Consider the following 14,522-nt stretch of genomic DNA (forward strand, 5'->3'; position numbering starts at 1 on the left):
TTCGGGTCCCGGCTAGCGGCCGGCAGCTCTTGGCGGAAACAAACAGAACCCCCTCTTTCAGCTTAAAACTGTAAAAAAGTCAGGTCTGCAAGCGAACGGACGCTTGTATTTGCTGTTTGCCTGCAATAGTCAGGTTTTCCTTCTTTGTCTCAGATTCCCAAGAAAAAGCTCACTTGAGGAGTTTGGAAGTGTCTGAACCTTTAGTAGTGGTTTTGTAAACTTCGCAAATATAGGATGACCTGTTTTGTGTCAGCTCTGTTTCTTTTCTTTTTTTCTAATGAAAACACGTGTCTTCATAATTAATAGGATTCCTTAAGTGAATAAGTTTGCAACATAGCGATAGTGTTGTAGTAAGAACGCTGTTAAAACAATCTGCAGTCACCCGTTAAGGCTAAACTTTTACATATTAGGGACCAGGAGATACTCAGCTCTACTTAATATTTCAGTATTCAAGTGCTAGCTGACATTGATGATGGCCGTTACTCTAATGAGTATGTTTCCGGGTGTGCTCTTAATCAGCGTGGATTGTAGCTCTGTTTGTTACTTGGGATGGGGAGGGAAGGGCGAGCGTCTGAGCGGAGACAGCGTGCAGTACCTTAACTGAAGAGTGGCAGCAAGGCATTGCCATTAGCGTTTTCAGGGCAAGAAATGCTTTAATTATGTTGTTGGAGTCTTTTAAAGTTTAGACACTTTGGCTGTTCCAAGTGTCTAGAAGTCACGTGTGCACTTTGTATGACTCCTTTGTTTTTTTTTTCTGTCAGAGTTGTAGGTTTAACTATATGCACACACATGCAGATATACTGAGCTATTAAAAAAAAATCCTGTATGTTTTTATTAGTTGTTAAACAGGCTCCTTATCAGTTTGTGGAAGACAATAAGCAAGGGTTGCAAATCAGTCTGCTTCCAGTCAGGATGGGATCAATACAGCAAAACAGTGTTGTGGTAATTGCACAAAGATCAGCTTACAGTGAGCAGCTGTATCTCAAGATTCATTTGAGTGGATCTACTCCAGGCAGAACAGTGATAGTGGTATAACTGCCGTGGGTCCTTCCTAGTGCATTTGTAGGCCTTGTAATTGATCCCCTAGTATTTCTGATAATGATGTGGGGAAGGTTCCAAGACAGAACACTTCAGTTATGCAGCCTTGTTGTGAAGTAGATGTTCTTTTATAGATATACCAACAGTTTTGGTTTAGTGTGGTGTTGTGGTTGGTGGTTTTGGTTTTTTTTGTTTTTTTTGTTTTAGCCTTCTTTTTATAAAAGAGTTGTCCTTACCTGCATTATCTTTGCATGAATAGCCTTTCCTGTTTAGTGCCATTCTTTGTAACCTGAATCAAGCCCCCTGTCTTCATAGTTTATTTCATATGTGTGGCTGTGAGGTGTGTCCTCTGCAAAGCAAAGGAATTGCTTTTTTTGGCTTGTTGTCCTTTGTGGGGGAGTTCTATATACACTTAAGAAAATGGCACACAAGAAGGTAAAGCAGTAATGAAGCCAGCCACCCCTGCGTCTGGCCTGTAGCAGAACTTCCAGGCTTGTGCTGGACTCTGCTGAATTAAGGGCTAAAGGTGGTGTGTGCATGTGGGGATTTTAGACGTTTGCTAGTATTAAATACAGTATTATTTACTGAATTTTTTTTTTTTTTTTTAGTGAACTTTGTCATTTTTGTCAGATCTCTGTATGGCTGGGGTTTGGGCTGCTTTTTTTTTTTTCTCCCTGCTATTTTCACCATTCCAGCTTTCTCTTCAGCTTAGAACCCAAGACTCTAGGACCCAAATCCCATGTTGTAGAATGACATCTATTTTAATGTTACCTGTATGGGCAAAATTTCCTAACATTGACATATGTTTCTAGATGTCTGGAGTTGTTTTACTTGGTTTTGTTTGAGTAAACATCTGGCTGCTGGCCAAACTGTGACTTTTCTATCGTTGTTCAGGTTCTAGCAGCAAAATACTGTATTGTGACTGCGGCTGATTTTATTGTAAGCCAGTCACCTTCACTAGATCTCCAAAAGTTGAGGAAAATCTCTCACATTATTTCAAGCTGCAGTGTTCTCCAGTTCTAGACTCCCTCTCACTGGTGTCCATGAGCACTGAGGTTCAAGCGTGTGTTCTTGTTAAAAAGAACACGGGCGCATTCTGAGATAAAATCCCCTTGCTCTAGAGAGGGCTGGAGAGGTCTGACACTAAAGCGAATGGGTGGTTGTACCTATACTGTCATATGTCTCTGTGTTCACTGTGATGAAACCTAATAGAATTTATCCCCCCAACTGTAGAGCAGCTGTGTACCTTATTCCCCTCAGATGAAGGCCTGACTATTGACCTGAAGAATTTCCGGAAGCCTGGTGAAAAGACCTTCACCCAAAGAAGCCGCCTGTTTGTGGGGAATCTGCCCCCAGATATTACAGAGGAAGAGATGAGAAAGTTATTTGAGAAGTATGGCAAGGCAGGTGAAGTCTTCATACACAAGGACAAAGGCTTTGGCTTTATCAGGCTGGTGAGTGATTTGCTACCTTTGGGGTGTTTTTTTGTGGCAGTGTCTCACGCTGGAGAAGTATTGCAAATTGGAAGTAAGAAACAATCAAATATCTTGCTAATTATGCTTGCTGTTGATTTTAGTAACCTGGAATATAGGATCAGTGTCCACAAGTGATTTGGCTAGAGCTTGCTATAAAAAGGAATGTGAATTTAGGCAGCTTGTGGCAAGATTTATGAGATGTCTGATTTTTCTGTAGTCAACTCATAGAAAACAAAGAAAACATGATTCATATGATGCTGTTGTAGACAAGGTGGACTTCCATTTTCTGGAAGGGGATGAACGTGGAATTTCTATAAACATAGAAATGCAATATTACTGGAGTGATCAGTGTTGTTGAGGTAGAGGAACTCTAGATGACAATGTTGAAGCGTGGGTAGGAAGAAGGTAGGTACCAACACAGAGTACTGTTTCTCACACTATCTTGGCTCATGTGCTATCTTTCTGAAAGCCCCAAGGCAAGTGGATGGAGCATGAGGTCTCACACCAAAGTCTGGGCACTTTGCTGTAGTGCAGCTGCTTGATAGTGACTTAAATAAGTGGAAAGGTGTGAAATTGGCACAGGATATCTTTTATGGATTGGCATACAATCAGTGTTTTCTTTTACAGGATTGTGCTCCCTGTTGGATTAATCGTATGTCTGATACGGTGGGGTTTATTCCCCATATATGCCTGTTCATCCACCTCTGCTTGGCTAGGATACTTTTTACCATGCTATGGGAGGATTGTTTATTCCTCTCTTGTTTGAGCACTTGTTTGGGGGAAATAGTATTGTGACTGTTGTGACTATGACTGGCTGATTCTGTACTGTATTGAGAGTTTTAATGATAACTTTTTTTCTCTTCAGGAAACTCGCACTCTGGCAGAGATTGCAAAGGTGGAGCTAGACAACATGCCTCTGCGTGGGAAGCAGCTCAGAGTGCGTTTTGCATGCCACAGCGCATCGCTGACAGTCAGGAACCTGCCTCAGTTTGTGTCCAATGAGCTCCTGGAGGAAGCCTTCTCAGTGTTTGGCCAGGTGGAAAGGGCTGTGGTTATTGTGGATGACAGAGGACGATCCTCTGGGAAAGGCATTGTGGAGTTCTCAGGGAAGCCTGCTGCTAGGAAAGCCCTGGATAGATGTAGTGATGGGTCTTTCCTGCTAACTACGTAAGTGTGGAGGGTGAGAAGTGCTATACTGGCATGTGTGCAGGTGGATGGGTGGCATTGGCTTGTAAGCAGTGTTTCTTAACACCAGAGCAGGACAGATGAGATACGGGGCAGGAGGTGGTAGGTGATTTGCCCAGGGAGAACTTAGCTTTGTTCCAACAAGAGTGAGTCTGTGCTGAAACTCAAGTCTAAAAACTTTTTCTCTGGGAAGCTCCTGGTGTAATAAGTGCATAAAACTTCCCAATAAGATCTTTTCTCAATAAAGGCAATTAAAGCAGCCTTTCAGAGACATGAATTACTTCAGAGACCGTCCGTATCATGTGTTGGAAATTAAGCTCCAGTGTGTCAGGTGTTCACTCTGGGTCACTTCAGAGGAGAGTCTTGGGATGGGACTCCACTCAGCAGCATGCACTGCTGGGGATCTGTTGTAGAAGCTGGTCAGATATATTGGATAGTTTGGAGTTTTCACCATAATAAACTGTTTTCCTTCTGCTTGCATATCAAAGCTACAAAGCCCGTTCCTGCATAATTACATGAACCTGGTCAAGTAAATGACTAGTTCTAGATGCATTCTGCAGAGCACAGCTTGTTGCTGTCTTAAGAGTGAAATGGGTTTGATCTCTTGGAAATAAAAATTACTGTACATCTTGTATTTATGCACTTAGAATTTGTGAATAGAATACTTTCTGAAATTTGGGCTATACTGCTAATTTCTAAAGTAATTTCATATGCTTTGTGCTTCTCGCATCTCATTTTCTGGGAGGTCTGCATGTGGCACAGCCATATACAAGCAAGTTCAGTTTCAAAAAGCAAGTGTTTTGTTAGTTTTTTTAATATATGTTTTTCTCCCTGAGACTTTGGGGATAACAAACACAGTGTGTAGTGCTCTGTAGGAGGGTTGCTGTTACAGAGCTTTTGCTGATTCAGAAGTCTGTATCCTGAAAGAACCGCGAAAACATATTTTTAAAAGTAATCATGCAAAACTAATCACTACCAGTGTGTGAGAGCACCTGAGAATAACTAATGTTCAACTTTTTGTAGGTGTAAGATTCTGATACCTAGGACAGCAAACCAGTATGTTGCTTATTTCTAGCTATGGTTTGGTTTTGATTCCATTTGTTCTGGTTTGACCTAGTTCATGACAGTAAGAGCTAGATAAATTGTTTGGAATTGCTTCCCATTGGAAAATAAGACACATGTCACATCAAAGTGAAAAGCACCATGGATCTTCAGCTTGAGGAGTGATATGTTAGCCTCTCCTGTCCTTCTTTCCTGCTGGAGTCTGAGCACTGCTTCCTGCTCGGCACAGAGTGATCATTTCTCTTCCATTTCTCCTGGCAAATGGGATTGAGGAGCTAATGAGAAGCTGTGATGCTGCTTTGTGCTGAGGGTGGGCAGGATCAATGTCATGGTGGGGAGCTAATTTGGAGATCAGGGATATTTCTGTTAATACTTCTGCACACAGAAGCTAGGAGGACATAAGTACACGTGTGCAGGGTCTGTGTTGTGAAATGCACTATTGGATCTCTTGAAGGGGAAACTCAGACAGGACCCAACAGGCACTTACAGAGCACTGCTGCTTGGCACTAATGGCATGTGGTGGTCTCACCAAGAGAGTATGACTGAGTGGTACAGCCAGCAGCCTCCAGTGAGGAGCAGTGTAGTTACCCTTCCTATAGGCAACTATAAAAAGGCATATGAAGGACTTGTGCAGCCTGTGGTTGGTAGCAAAGAAGGAAAGGGAGCAAAAATGGACTCAAGATACTATTTAACATTATGTGCTTGGTGGATCCTACTGGAGGGTGTCAGGTTCCAGTTAAGCTTTTAATTTGAACCAGTAACTTCAAGTATTCTTTCAGTACAATTTTTGGCTTGAATTCAATAAGGACTTTGATTAGTGGTTCAGCTCCTGTTCCAGAGAGAAAGGAAAAGAAGAGTGTTCAAAGTTATTTTTGATTTCACATTAGCTGAGATACTCAACTGCTCTGAATTTCTTGGAGCAGTGCTAAAAGCATGGTTTTGCAAGTTCAAACACAGTACACATGCTTTCCTACACTGCAAGCTCCTTTTTGAGTTTTCTTGAAAGCACCTCATCTTTTCATTACAGATTCCCTCGGCCTGTGACTGTGGAGCCCATGGATCAGTATGATGATGAAGAGGGACTACCAGAGAAACTGGTCATCAAAAACCAGCAGTATCACAAGTATGTGCCTGCCATGTGGTAGGGATGAGACTATCTCTTGGACTAGGATGTAGACTAGTGCTTAAGTCTTAGGTGGCTCATCAGTATAAAGGCCCTCCTTTTGTCTGTAAACGTGACCTGACTCTGGAAAGAAAATTCCATTACTGTTCTATTGCTGTGGTCAGCTGAAGGGAAGCAGTGGGTTGGAATCAGCAGTGTTGGATAAGGCTGGCAGCCTCCACAATGCAGCAGGGCTAGAGCCCCTGTCCTTTGAAGACAGGCCAAGATTATTTGGGTTGTTTGGCCTAGAGAAGAAAGACTGGGGAGACCTTGTAGCAGCCTTCCAGTAGCTAAAAAGGGCCTACAAGAAATGTGGGGAGGGACTTCTTACATGGATTGTAGTGATTGGACAAGGGGTAATGGCTTTCAATTGAAAGAGAGTAGATTTAGATGATCTGTTAGGAAAAAATTCTTCACTGTGACGTTGGTGAGACACTGGAACAGATTGTCCAGAGAAGCTGTGGATGCCCCCTCCCTGGAAGCTTTCAAGGCCAGGTTGAACGTGGCTTGGAGCAAACTGGTGTAGTGGGAGGTGTCTCTGCCCATGGCAGGAGAGTTAGAACTAGATGATAATTAAGGTCCCTTCCAACCCAAACCATTCAATGATTCTGTTAAAATCTGTAGAGGAAATCTATTTGAACCCACAGTGAAAACTTAAGGAATTATGTGAATAGAATTTAGAAGATTGTAGAGCTATCCAGGTATAGAGCTATGGTCTTCAAAAGCTTCCCAGTGTCAGTAGGTATCTGAGCAGTGAGAATTAGTAAAGCATGTGAGCTCATTAGTTTTTCAAGTAAGGAAGAAGAGACCTTCAGGAGCTGGGAGTCTACATTAGGAATATTTGCTTTGAGTAGAGTGGCTGCAGAGACTGGTGGAATAAACACACAGCTTTGAGCAGTGTTTGTTTCTGGAGTGGATCTGTCCATGGGATGTGCAGCACCAGCAAAGGCTGCTCCTTTCAAGAGTGTTTCTACATATTTTCACCCGGAGTCTTTTGGTGTCTCACGAAAGCAGTGTCATGGTTGGTTGTGGAGGAGGATGGAATAGTTGCCATGTGTAACTAATCCTGCAGTAGGATTCTGCCTAATTTTCTATTTTCAATAAGCTGATTCCTGTGGAGCAGACAAACTGGTATTTCAGGCATAGCTATTTTTGAGAAAGTAGACGACAAAGAAGTTCCTTAATTGTTGCCCTAAGAAATACATTCCTGTTAAAAGGATCTGCCATTATGTTTAACACAGACAAGTATTTTTCCTGGTTCCTCCTTGCTCTGTTGAAGCATTCACTGGCCCTTTGCTGTTTGACAGGGAGCGTGAGCAGCCTCCTCGGTTTGCACAGCCTGGCAGCTTTGAGTACGAGTACGCCATGCGCTGGAAGGCGCTCATAGAAATGGAGAAACAGCAGCAAGAGCAAGTAGACCGCAACATCAAGGAAGCTCGAGAGAAGCTGGAAATGGAAATGGAGGCAGCTCGCCACGAGCACCAAGTTATGCTCATGCGGCAAGGTACCGGCCAAAGATAAACAATACAGGATCAGAGCATGGCCCCACAGCGCCCGGGGTGGGTAGGTCAGTGGGCTGCCTAGCATCCACTGAAGGCGAGCTGTCATGCAGCTGTTTGACTTGGACCCCAGCAGGGTAGTGGCAAAGGCACAGAGGTATCACTGTCTGGCTGGGGCTCTGTTACCGCCGTCTCTCCTGTGTTCTACTTCAGGAATTGATAAGAGGTGACATGGGAGATGAGTTGGACTGGGTTTTTTACTGTCATCTTTTACAGATTTAATGAGACGCCAGGAGGAGCTGAGGAGAATGGAAGAACTGCATAACCAAGAAGTACAAAAACGTAAACAGCTGGAACTCAGGTAAGGGGGCAGGTTATAAAATGCTATGAATCCATAATATAGAATGAAACATTTTTTAGTGCACCTAATAGTTCAGTGTGACAATTTAATTACTACCAGAAGTGTGGCTATTATTTTGTGCCACCTTGTTCACAGGGAGACTGTTCAGTTAATTTAGGATGGAAGAGCTAAGAGCTTCTTCTAGTGATGAGTATTTGGTTCTTTACAGTTTTGCATCTCAGTTTAGCTCCTTGATTGAGGCACATAAAAAAATTGGAATCTGCAGTGATTTGGTTGCTTCAGTGCTGCAGGTTGGGGAACTCCAGTCTAGCATCTGTGTCATTTGAGGGATAACCTAGTCTCAGAGATTTCTATCTCCATTCCAGCTCTTCTTTGTCTCAGGGTCATTTTGAGAAGCTCCAGGAAGTTCTCCAGCCTACTTCTGTAATAGAGGGTCTTGGGAACTGTCTGGCTTATATGCATTATATTGCATGTATTTGGGAACTGCTGTGTACATAGAATAATTTGTTGGAAAAGACCTTTAAGATCATTGAGTCCAGCAGTAAACCCAACACTACCAAGTCCACCACTAAACCATGTCCCTAAGTGCCACATCTACACGTCTGTTAAATATCTCCAGGGATAGTGATTCAACCACTTCCCTGGGCAGCTTGTTCCAGGGCTTGACAATCTTTTCAGTGAAGAAATTTTTCCTAATGTCCAGTTTAAACCTCCCCTCATGCAACTTGAAGCCATTTTCTCATGCTATCACTTGCTACTTGGGAAAAGAGACTGACACCCACCTTGTTACAGACTCCCTTCAGGTAGTTGTAGAGAGTGATAAGGTCTCCCCCAAGCTTCCTTTTCTCCGAGGTAAAAAAAATCCCAGTCCCCTCAGCCACTCCTTTTGAGAGAGGCACTTGGATGTGCTTATGTTAAGTTTTGTAGTGATATCTTTAAAACTGGAAGTGTTGGAAATGCCTTGATTTGCATACATGTTTGTTTTCGTTGTGAGGTACCTAATAATTTGCAGCCTTACCAAATAATGTTCTTCTAACGTTCCAAGTTGCAGGTTTCAAGCCCTCTTAGGCAACACTGCAATGCTGCAGTGCAGGGGGTTGTATGTTGTGCTGAGCATCCTTGGACTTCTTTTGCAGGCAAGAGGAGGAGCGCAGGCGCCGTGAGGAGGAAATGAGAAGGCAGCAAGAAGAGATGATGAGACGCCAGCAGGAAGGCTTCAAAGGGAACTTCGCTGATGCGGTGCGGGCGCTTCTACCGACCCAGCAGAGTTTTGCCCTTGCACAAAACGGGGCCTTTTGTGAATGCTTAACTTGTTTGTTGAGGGACTCTCCATCTTCAGTGCATTCTACCTTAAATTGACTCCCTTCAATCTTTACACGGTTTAGTGTGGAAAATATAAATATCCCCATTACTGTTCCATTACTGTTCATGTAGGACCCTCACTAGCTGTCTTGCTGTGCAAAAGAATATATGCTAACTAATTTTATTGTGACAGTAACGAAGATGTTACTGTCCTGAAGTACTGCTGCAGAACCCTGTTACAGTCATATGCCTGGCTCTATCCCCAGCCTGCAGTCTCTTAGTCGTGCTTAGATGAAATGATCCTAAATTGAGGCACTGCTGCAGGCATGGTAGTTGCTTATACTTCAAAGTCAGTTGGTCAAGTATTTTCTTGTACCATAAAATGTGTGGTAACCTGCCTCTTAATAGCAGCATCTCTAGTTCTGTAAAGAACTGTCTTGTAATTAATTTCCAGTCTCAGCAGCTTTATGTTGTGGAGACAGTTCTAGTGCTATCAAGGTGGTATAATGGCATCAATGCAAGTGAGTGGTATTTTTGTGTCCTAGAGAAAAATTCGCCTGTGAACAAAATAGCTAAATTTGTTAAACTGAATGGTCCAAAACTATGTGACTGACCTAAATGTGTGAAGATTGCCCTGCATAGCAGAACTCACGATTTCTCTAAAGAGTAATGCCTTCAAGATAAACAGTGGTACTGAGACTACAGATGAAATTAAATCTGTTCTTCAGTCCCTGCTGTGGAAAAAATGAGGAGATAGTTTTACCTGTGCCGTGAGGAAGATCTGTGGTGTGTCCCCTATGCTTGGTTCATAAAAGAAGTTGAACTTACTAACTGATACTTTAATGCAAGGGGTCTTGTGCTATGTCTTGCTTTCCTTTCAATAGGAAAGCTTCTTAGCTATGCTGGGGAAGTAGCAAAACTAATTATATCTGATACGTTACTGCTGCTCAGCAGATCTTTCTATCCAGAAACTGGGTATCTGTTTATAATGCTGTTTGGTAAAATCTGCATGCTGGGTGTTTTACTATGACTCTGAAAAGCAGTCTTTCAGAATGAGATACTTTAAACAAGACTGGTTTGTTCAGCGGTTACAATGTGAAGGTAGCTAAGATTTCTTGAAATTTATCCTGAGAGTGACTTTTCTACAGTTTTGAGTAGTAAAACCCCAGGATTCATTGAACTTGTATAATTACGTTTTTAAAATACCTTAATTTTTATAATTTAAAATGAGTGTCTCTTTCCAGAGGGAGCCACCAGACATGCGAATGGGACAGATGGGTATGGGAGGTAAGAGTATTCTTTGTCCATCTTTGTTCCCATGCACGTTCCTTTCCTCCTTTACAAAATCTGTGCTTTTTTTTTTTTTAATAATCTTATTTTACTTTATTCTTCTTCAGAAACTCAGTCACAGTAATATTTCTGTGTATATTTCAGTGACAGGAAGTATTCATGTGATGGGAAACAAAATTTGGGTATGAGGCAATACTGTACATTTGTGAAAGGCTCAGTTCAGTAAGCAAAAAACTTGGTTGAAGTTGCTGTCAGACCCATGGTGTGCTTCAGAAGTTTATACTGCTACTGAAGCTGGTACTACGTGTAGTGCTGGACCTTGAGCCCAAGAAATAATCTTGATTACTGTGTCCATATTCTGACTAATTTAGAGTTTCAGGCCAAACATACAAGAGCGAGTGAAAAGACAGTAGGGGCTTAATGGTTAATGAAGGTGGTGAGTGTTAGATCCTTCTGTAGTTTCAGATAATACTGGAAAGAAAGATCAGTTTGTCTTGAACTAATAGTGCGAGGTTAGTTAATAGACACCAGTCTCTAGTCAGAGTAGTCACTGTGGGGAGCTTACATGGGGTTTTGTGGCTTTGGAGTGACGAGTGGAGCCCAATCACTGTGTCTGCCAGGACTGTTCATCAGTTTTCTTTTCCAGGTACTATTGGCATGAACAATAGAGGAGCTATGGGTAGTACCAACGTCCCAGCTGCTGCACCTCCTGCAACTGGTCCTGGAGCTATGATACCTGATGGAGCCATGGGAATGGTAATGTATCTCCATCTGCTTTTTGTGCACACCTTTTAAACACAGATTACATTGCTTCCACTGTTAAGCACTGTGCTGATGAAGTTGAAGCTTGTGTCTTCCTTAGACCTGTTGCTTAACTCCTGCCGAAATTTTAGGAAGTTAATCTTGCCTTGATACTAACTGGTAATTTTCAGCAAATTGAACCAAGTCTAGTAACTACTTAATTTTCAAGATACCTAGTGCTAAAATGTTTGTTAGAAAGATCTTAGCAATAATACATTGTTTTTTAAATAGTGTAATAGGAAGCACTTTGTTGAATGCAAGTGTTTTGAGAGTAGATTCTTGCAGGTGTAAAGCCAAGCTTTCAGGAATGTTCTGTCCATCACTGGTTTTAAAACCAATTGTCTCCTATGCTAATAGGCTAAAATTAGTATGGTGATAGTAAATATGGTAAAATGAGTTTGGCTAATTTGCTTATGAGGTAAAGAGCAAAGAATCAGTGGAGGTTATGTTTATTTATTTGCCTTTTACAATTTTTATATTTAATTTTGTTTTAAACTTTACTGCAGAGCTTTACCACAGAACATGGCTTCTGTGTCATCCATCATTCTTCTCTGTCATGTAGATAATTGATCTTTTCAGTGTGAGCACTCGGTCAGCAGCAGTCATAGTCAATTTTATCCTAAAAGTTCATCTTCCTTTAGCAGGAATCAGTTGGTCTAGTAAATAATTTTCCTGAAAACCTTCCTACTTAGACTTCTTGATCTATCGTGACTGCTACATCACAGAAATTTCTTTTGTTACAAGGAACAGTTTTATTTGGCTATAAGCTTTTTTACCAAGTGGTAAGGACAGTGGAGCAGCTGAGATTAAGGGAGTGCGTACTCCACAAGGAATTAAGGGGGAAGATGAAGAGAGGAGTGGCAAGGGGAGGTGAGTTCAGAACAATATGGTGAAATAATACCATTTAGGCCAAAAAGCAATAAGCTCTTTTTATAAGAGGCCAGAAACATGTATAGTCTTATGGAAACTATCATGGCCATGTGCTTGGTTTTAGGAGTTATTTGGCCCATGTATTCCAGTTTTGCATTCATGTAGAGAGCAGTCACTTTGCGTGGTTGCTGCAGCTGCTTGGAGGGATTGCAGTGTACTTTCTGTGGTGTCCGACAGCAAAAATTAATGATTACTTGGGGTTTTTCATCTGTAGGGAAGGAGAAATGATAGGAATGTTACTGCTAGTGCCTCCCCTGCACTGTAAAATGAACATTCAGAGTCCCTGGGACCTCCCCATTGACAGTTTTGCTGAAGTTAGGGTCCATGTTCTGTAGAACCAGGCAATATTGTGGAGTCAATCTACAGTACTAATACCTATTATGATGTGCGTATATGCATCATCTTAGATGGTGTATAGATGGATCACTGCTGTAAAACAGTGGACAGAAATAAATGGAACCCAGGAGCCCTGTGTAAAGCTGCTCTGCTCTGTGTAGTCACTTATCCCAGAATGGGGTTAAGGAAGAGTCACTGATACTAGTGTTGCATACCTGTTTTGGAAGTGGAGCACTGTGTATGCCCGAGCTGTGAGGGTGCTGTGGTGACCCTGTACGACTCCTCGCTTGCATTCGGGTTGTGTGAGGGAGGACGGTGGAAATGTGGAGTTTTTTCCAGGCTGCCATTACCGCCGTGCTCCACAGCGGGGCGCTAGGCCGGGAGAAGGTGCGCACTGTATTGCAGTGGGCTGGGCTGCGCGTCCCCTGGGGAGAGACTCGGTCCTGTCAGCCCCGTCTGTGGGCTTTAGGGGTGTTTGTGGTGGGGAGAAGTTCTGTGGCAAGGTCAGCTGGAGTCGTGGAATCCTGGCAGAATTTGAATGAACGCAAGTTAGTTTTAACTGTCCTTTGTTTTTCCTTGTTTCTCTTCTGGCTCTTCTGCGTTTGTCCTCCTCACAAGACTCCTCCACCACCTGCGGATCGCTTTGGCCAAGGTGGCACGATGGAAGGCCTTGGAGCAATGGGAGGGAACCCCCCTGCCTTCAACAGAGGAAACCCAGGGGGGGATTTTGGCCCTAACAAGCGTCGGAGGTACTAACAGGATTTTGCTACCCCCGGACATGCCCCAAAGAGAAAAGGAATCTTGGCAGCCCATACAGGGTTCAGCTAAGGGGGGAGATATTAAAAATAGTTAATTAGGGCCTGTTTTGGTAAAGCCACTCTAGGACAAGGGGAGTGCAGTCTGACTGGTAAAGGTTTTTAAAAATTTCATGTGGTGCATTCCTATAATTTCAATGTGAAAAATGAATTCTGGGAGGCTGCCACGGTTGTTCAGTAATGGTAGGATCTGGCAAGGACCCTAATGCCTTGATTGTTTCAGATTTCATATTTGCAGCCACAGTCCTGAGACTAAACTAGATGAAGTTACAGTATGTGCTGGCATTTTTTTAGTGTAGTGGACCTTGCTTAAGAGCACGGGAAAGTCTCTGGAGAACTAGGGCAGCATCTGGGTACTATGCAGCTCCCATGATTCTGTAAATTTATATAGCTACAAATGATCTGTCATGTAGTGAATTGGGGGAGATCTTATGTTCTTTTTTTCTGCTAACTTGTAGTTACTCTTTTTATCTGGACCATCTGTTTCTTTGAAATAGTTGACTGTCATGTGCAGCCTGAATGGCTGGGAGATTCCTGTTTGGATGGATTTTTTGATAACGTGTCGTATCGCTGTTTATTTTTACTGGTAGTAATGTACAATCTTTTGGGCAAAGATACTGTATCTCATGCTGAAGATATAACTGAAACAAATGGTTGTATAATCTTAACCTTGCCTGTCTTTTGTGTAGAAGTACTACAGATTTTTTTCATTTAGTGTAAACTGTTTGAACACAAGCTGTAATTGTCCGACTAACAAGTTTGAGTTTGTCTGAGGAATGTTACAGGAATGCATTATTAAAGTGGATTTTAAGCCTTTTTTTATCTGGTGTGTTGTCTCTTCTGGTTTTTGAATAAAAATGTAGACGTATGGATTGAAGTAAATTAAGCTTCAGATTATGTCAAAAAGTGGTTCTTGAAGCTCTTTCTATAAAGAGGGTGTTCAATCCCTGAGAACTTTTTAACAGTTCCCCTTGTTAAATAATGAGTTTTATTTGTGTGTTAGAATGAGACCTTCAACTTCAGCATTTCAGAATTCAGTGAGGGAGCTCCTGGTGTACCTAGCATGTGTCTGTGTTGTGGATGCAGAGGAGTAAGATGAGAATTGTCTCTGTCACTGGGAGCGTGGAGTTCAGTCTCATTGGCGCAGTACAGCGTTGTCTGTCTCTGCCTTGTGTTGCAGTTGCTTCTGGCTGGGATGCAGACTTCCTGCAGAGCTCTGTACTGTGCGGGGGTAGGAAGCAGAGGACTTAACTGTCAGTGGCAATA

General features: G+C 42.4%; 1 protein-coding gene across 1 annotated transcript; it reads left to right on the plus strand.

The window, feature by feature from the left end:
* Positions 1–2,277: 2,277 nt before the first annotated feature.
* NONO (non-POU domain containing, octamer-binding) lies at positions 2,278–14,076 on the plus strand. Its single transcript, XM_008949515.1, has 9 exons — positions 2,278–2,492; positions 3,379–3,680; positions 5,788–5,883; positions 7,230–7,426; positions 7,698–7,782; positions 8,919–9,021; positions 10,329–10,371; positions 11,021–11,130; positions 13,060–14,076. Exons 1-9 carry the CDS (start codon positions 2,412–2,414, stop codon positions 13,195–13,197), a joined length of 1,155 nt encoding a protein of 384 aa, XP_008947763.1. The 5' UTR covers positions 2,278–2,411; the 3' UTR covers positions 13,198–14,076.
* The last annotated feature ends 446 nt before the right edge of the window (positions 14,077–14,522 follow it).

This window comes from Merops nubicus, unplaced genomic scaffold (genome assembly GCF_000691845.1).
Source record: "Merops nubicus isolate BGI_N331 unplaced genomic scaffold, ASM69184v1 scaffold18201, whole genome shotgun sequence".
Classification (NCBI taxonomy): domain Eukaryota; kingdom Metazoa; phylum Chordata; class Aves; order Coraciiformes; family Meropidae; genus Merops; species Merops nubicus.

Bases quoted from the DNA above. Each gene is read 5' to 3' on its own strand.
- NONO (XM_008949515.1), top strand. From the start codon at position 2,412: ATGAGAAAGTTATTTGAGAAGTATGGCAAGGCAGGTGAAGTCTTCATA. The intron at 10,372-11,020 runs GTAAGAGTATTC...TTTCTTTTCCAG, and splicing joins GGGACAGATGGGTATGGGAG to GTACTATTGGCATGAACAAT. The intron at 11,131-13,059 runs GTAATGTATCTC...CCTCCTCACAAG, and splicing joins CTGATGGAGCCATGGGAATG to ACTCCTCCACCACCTGCGGA.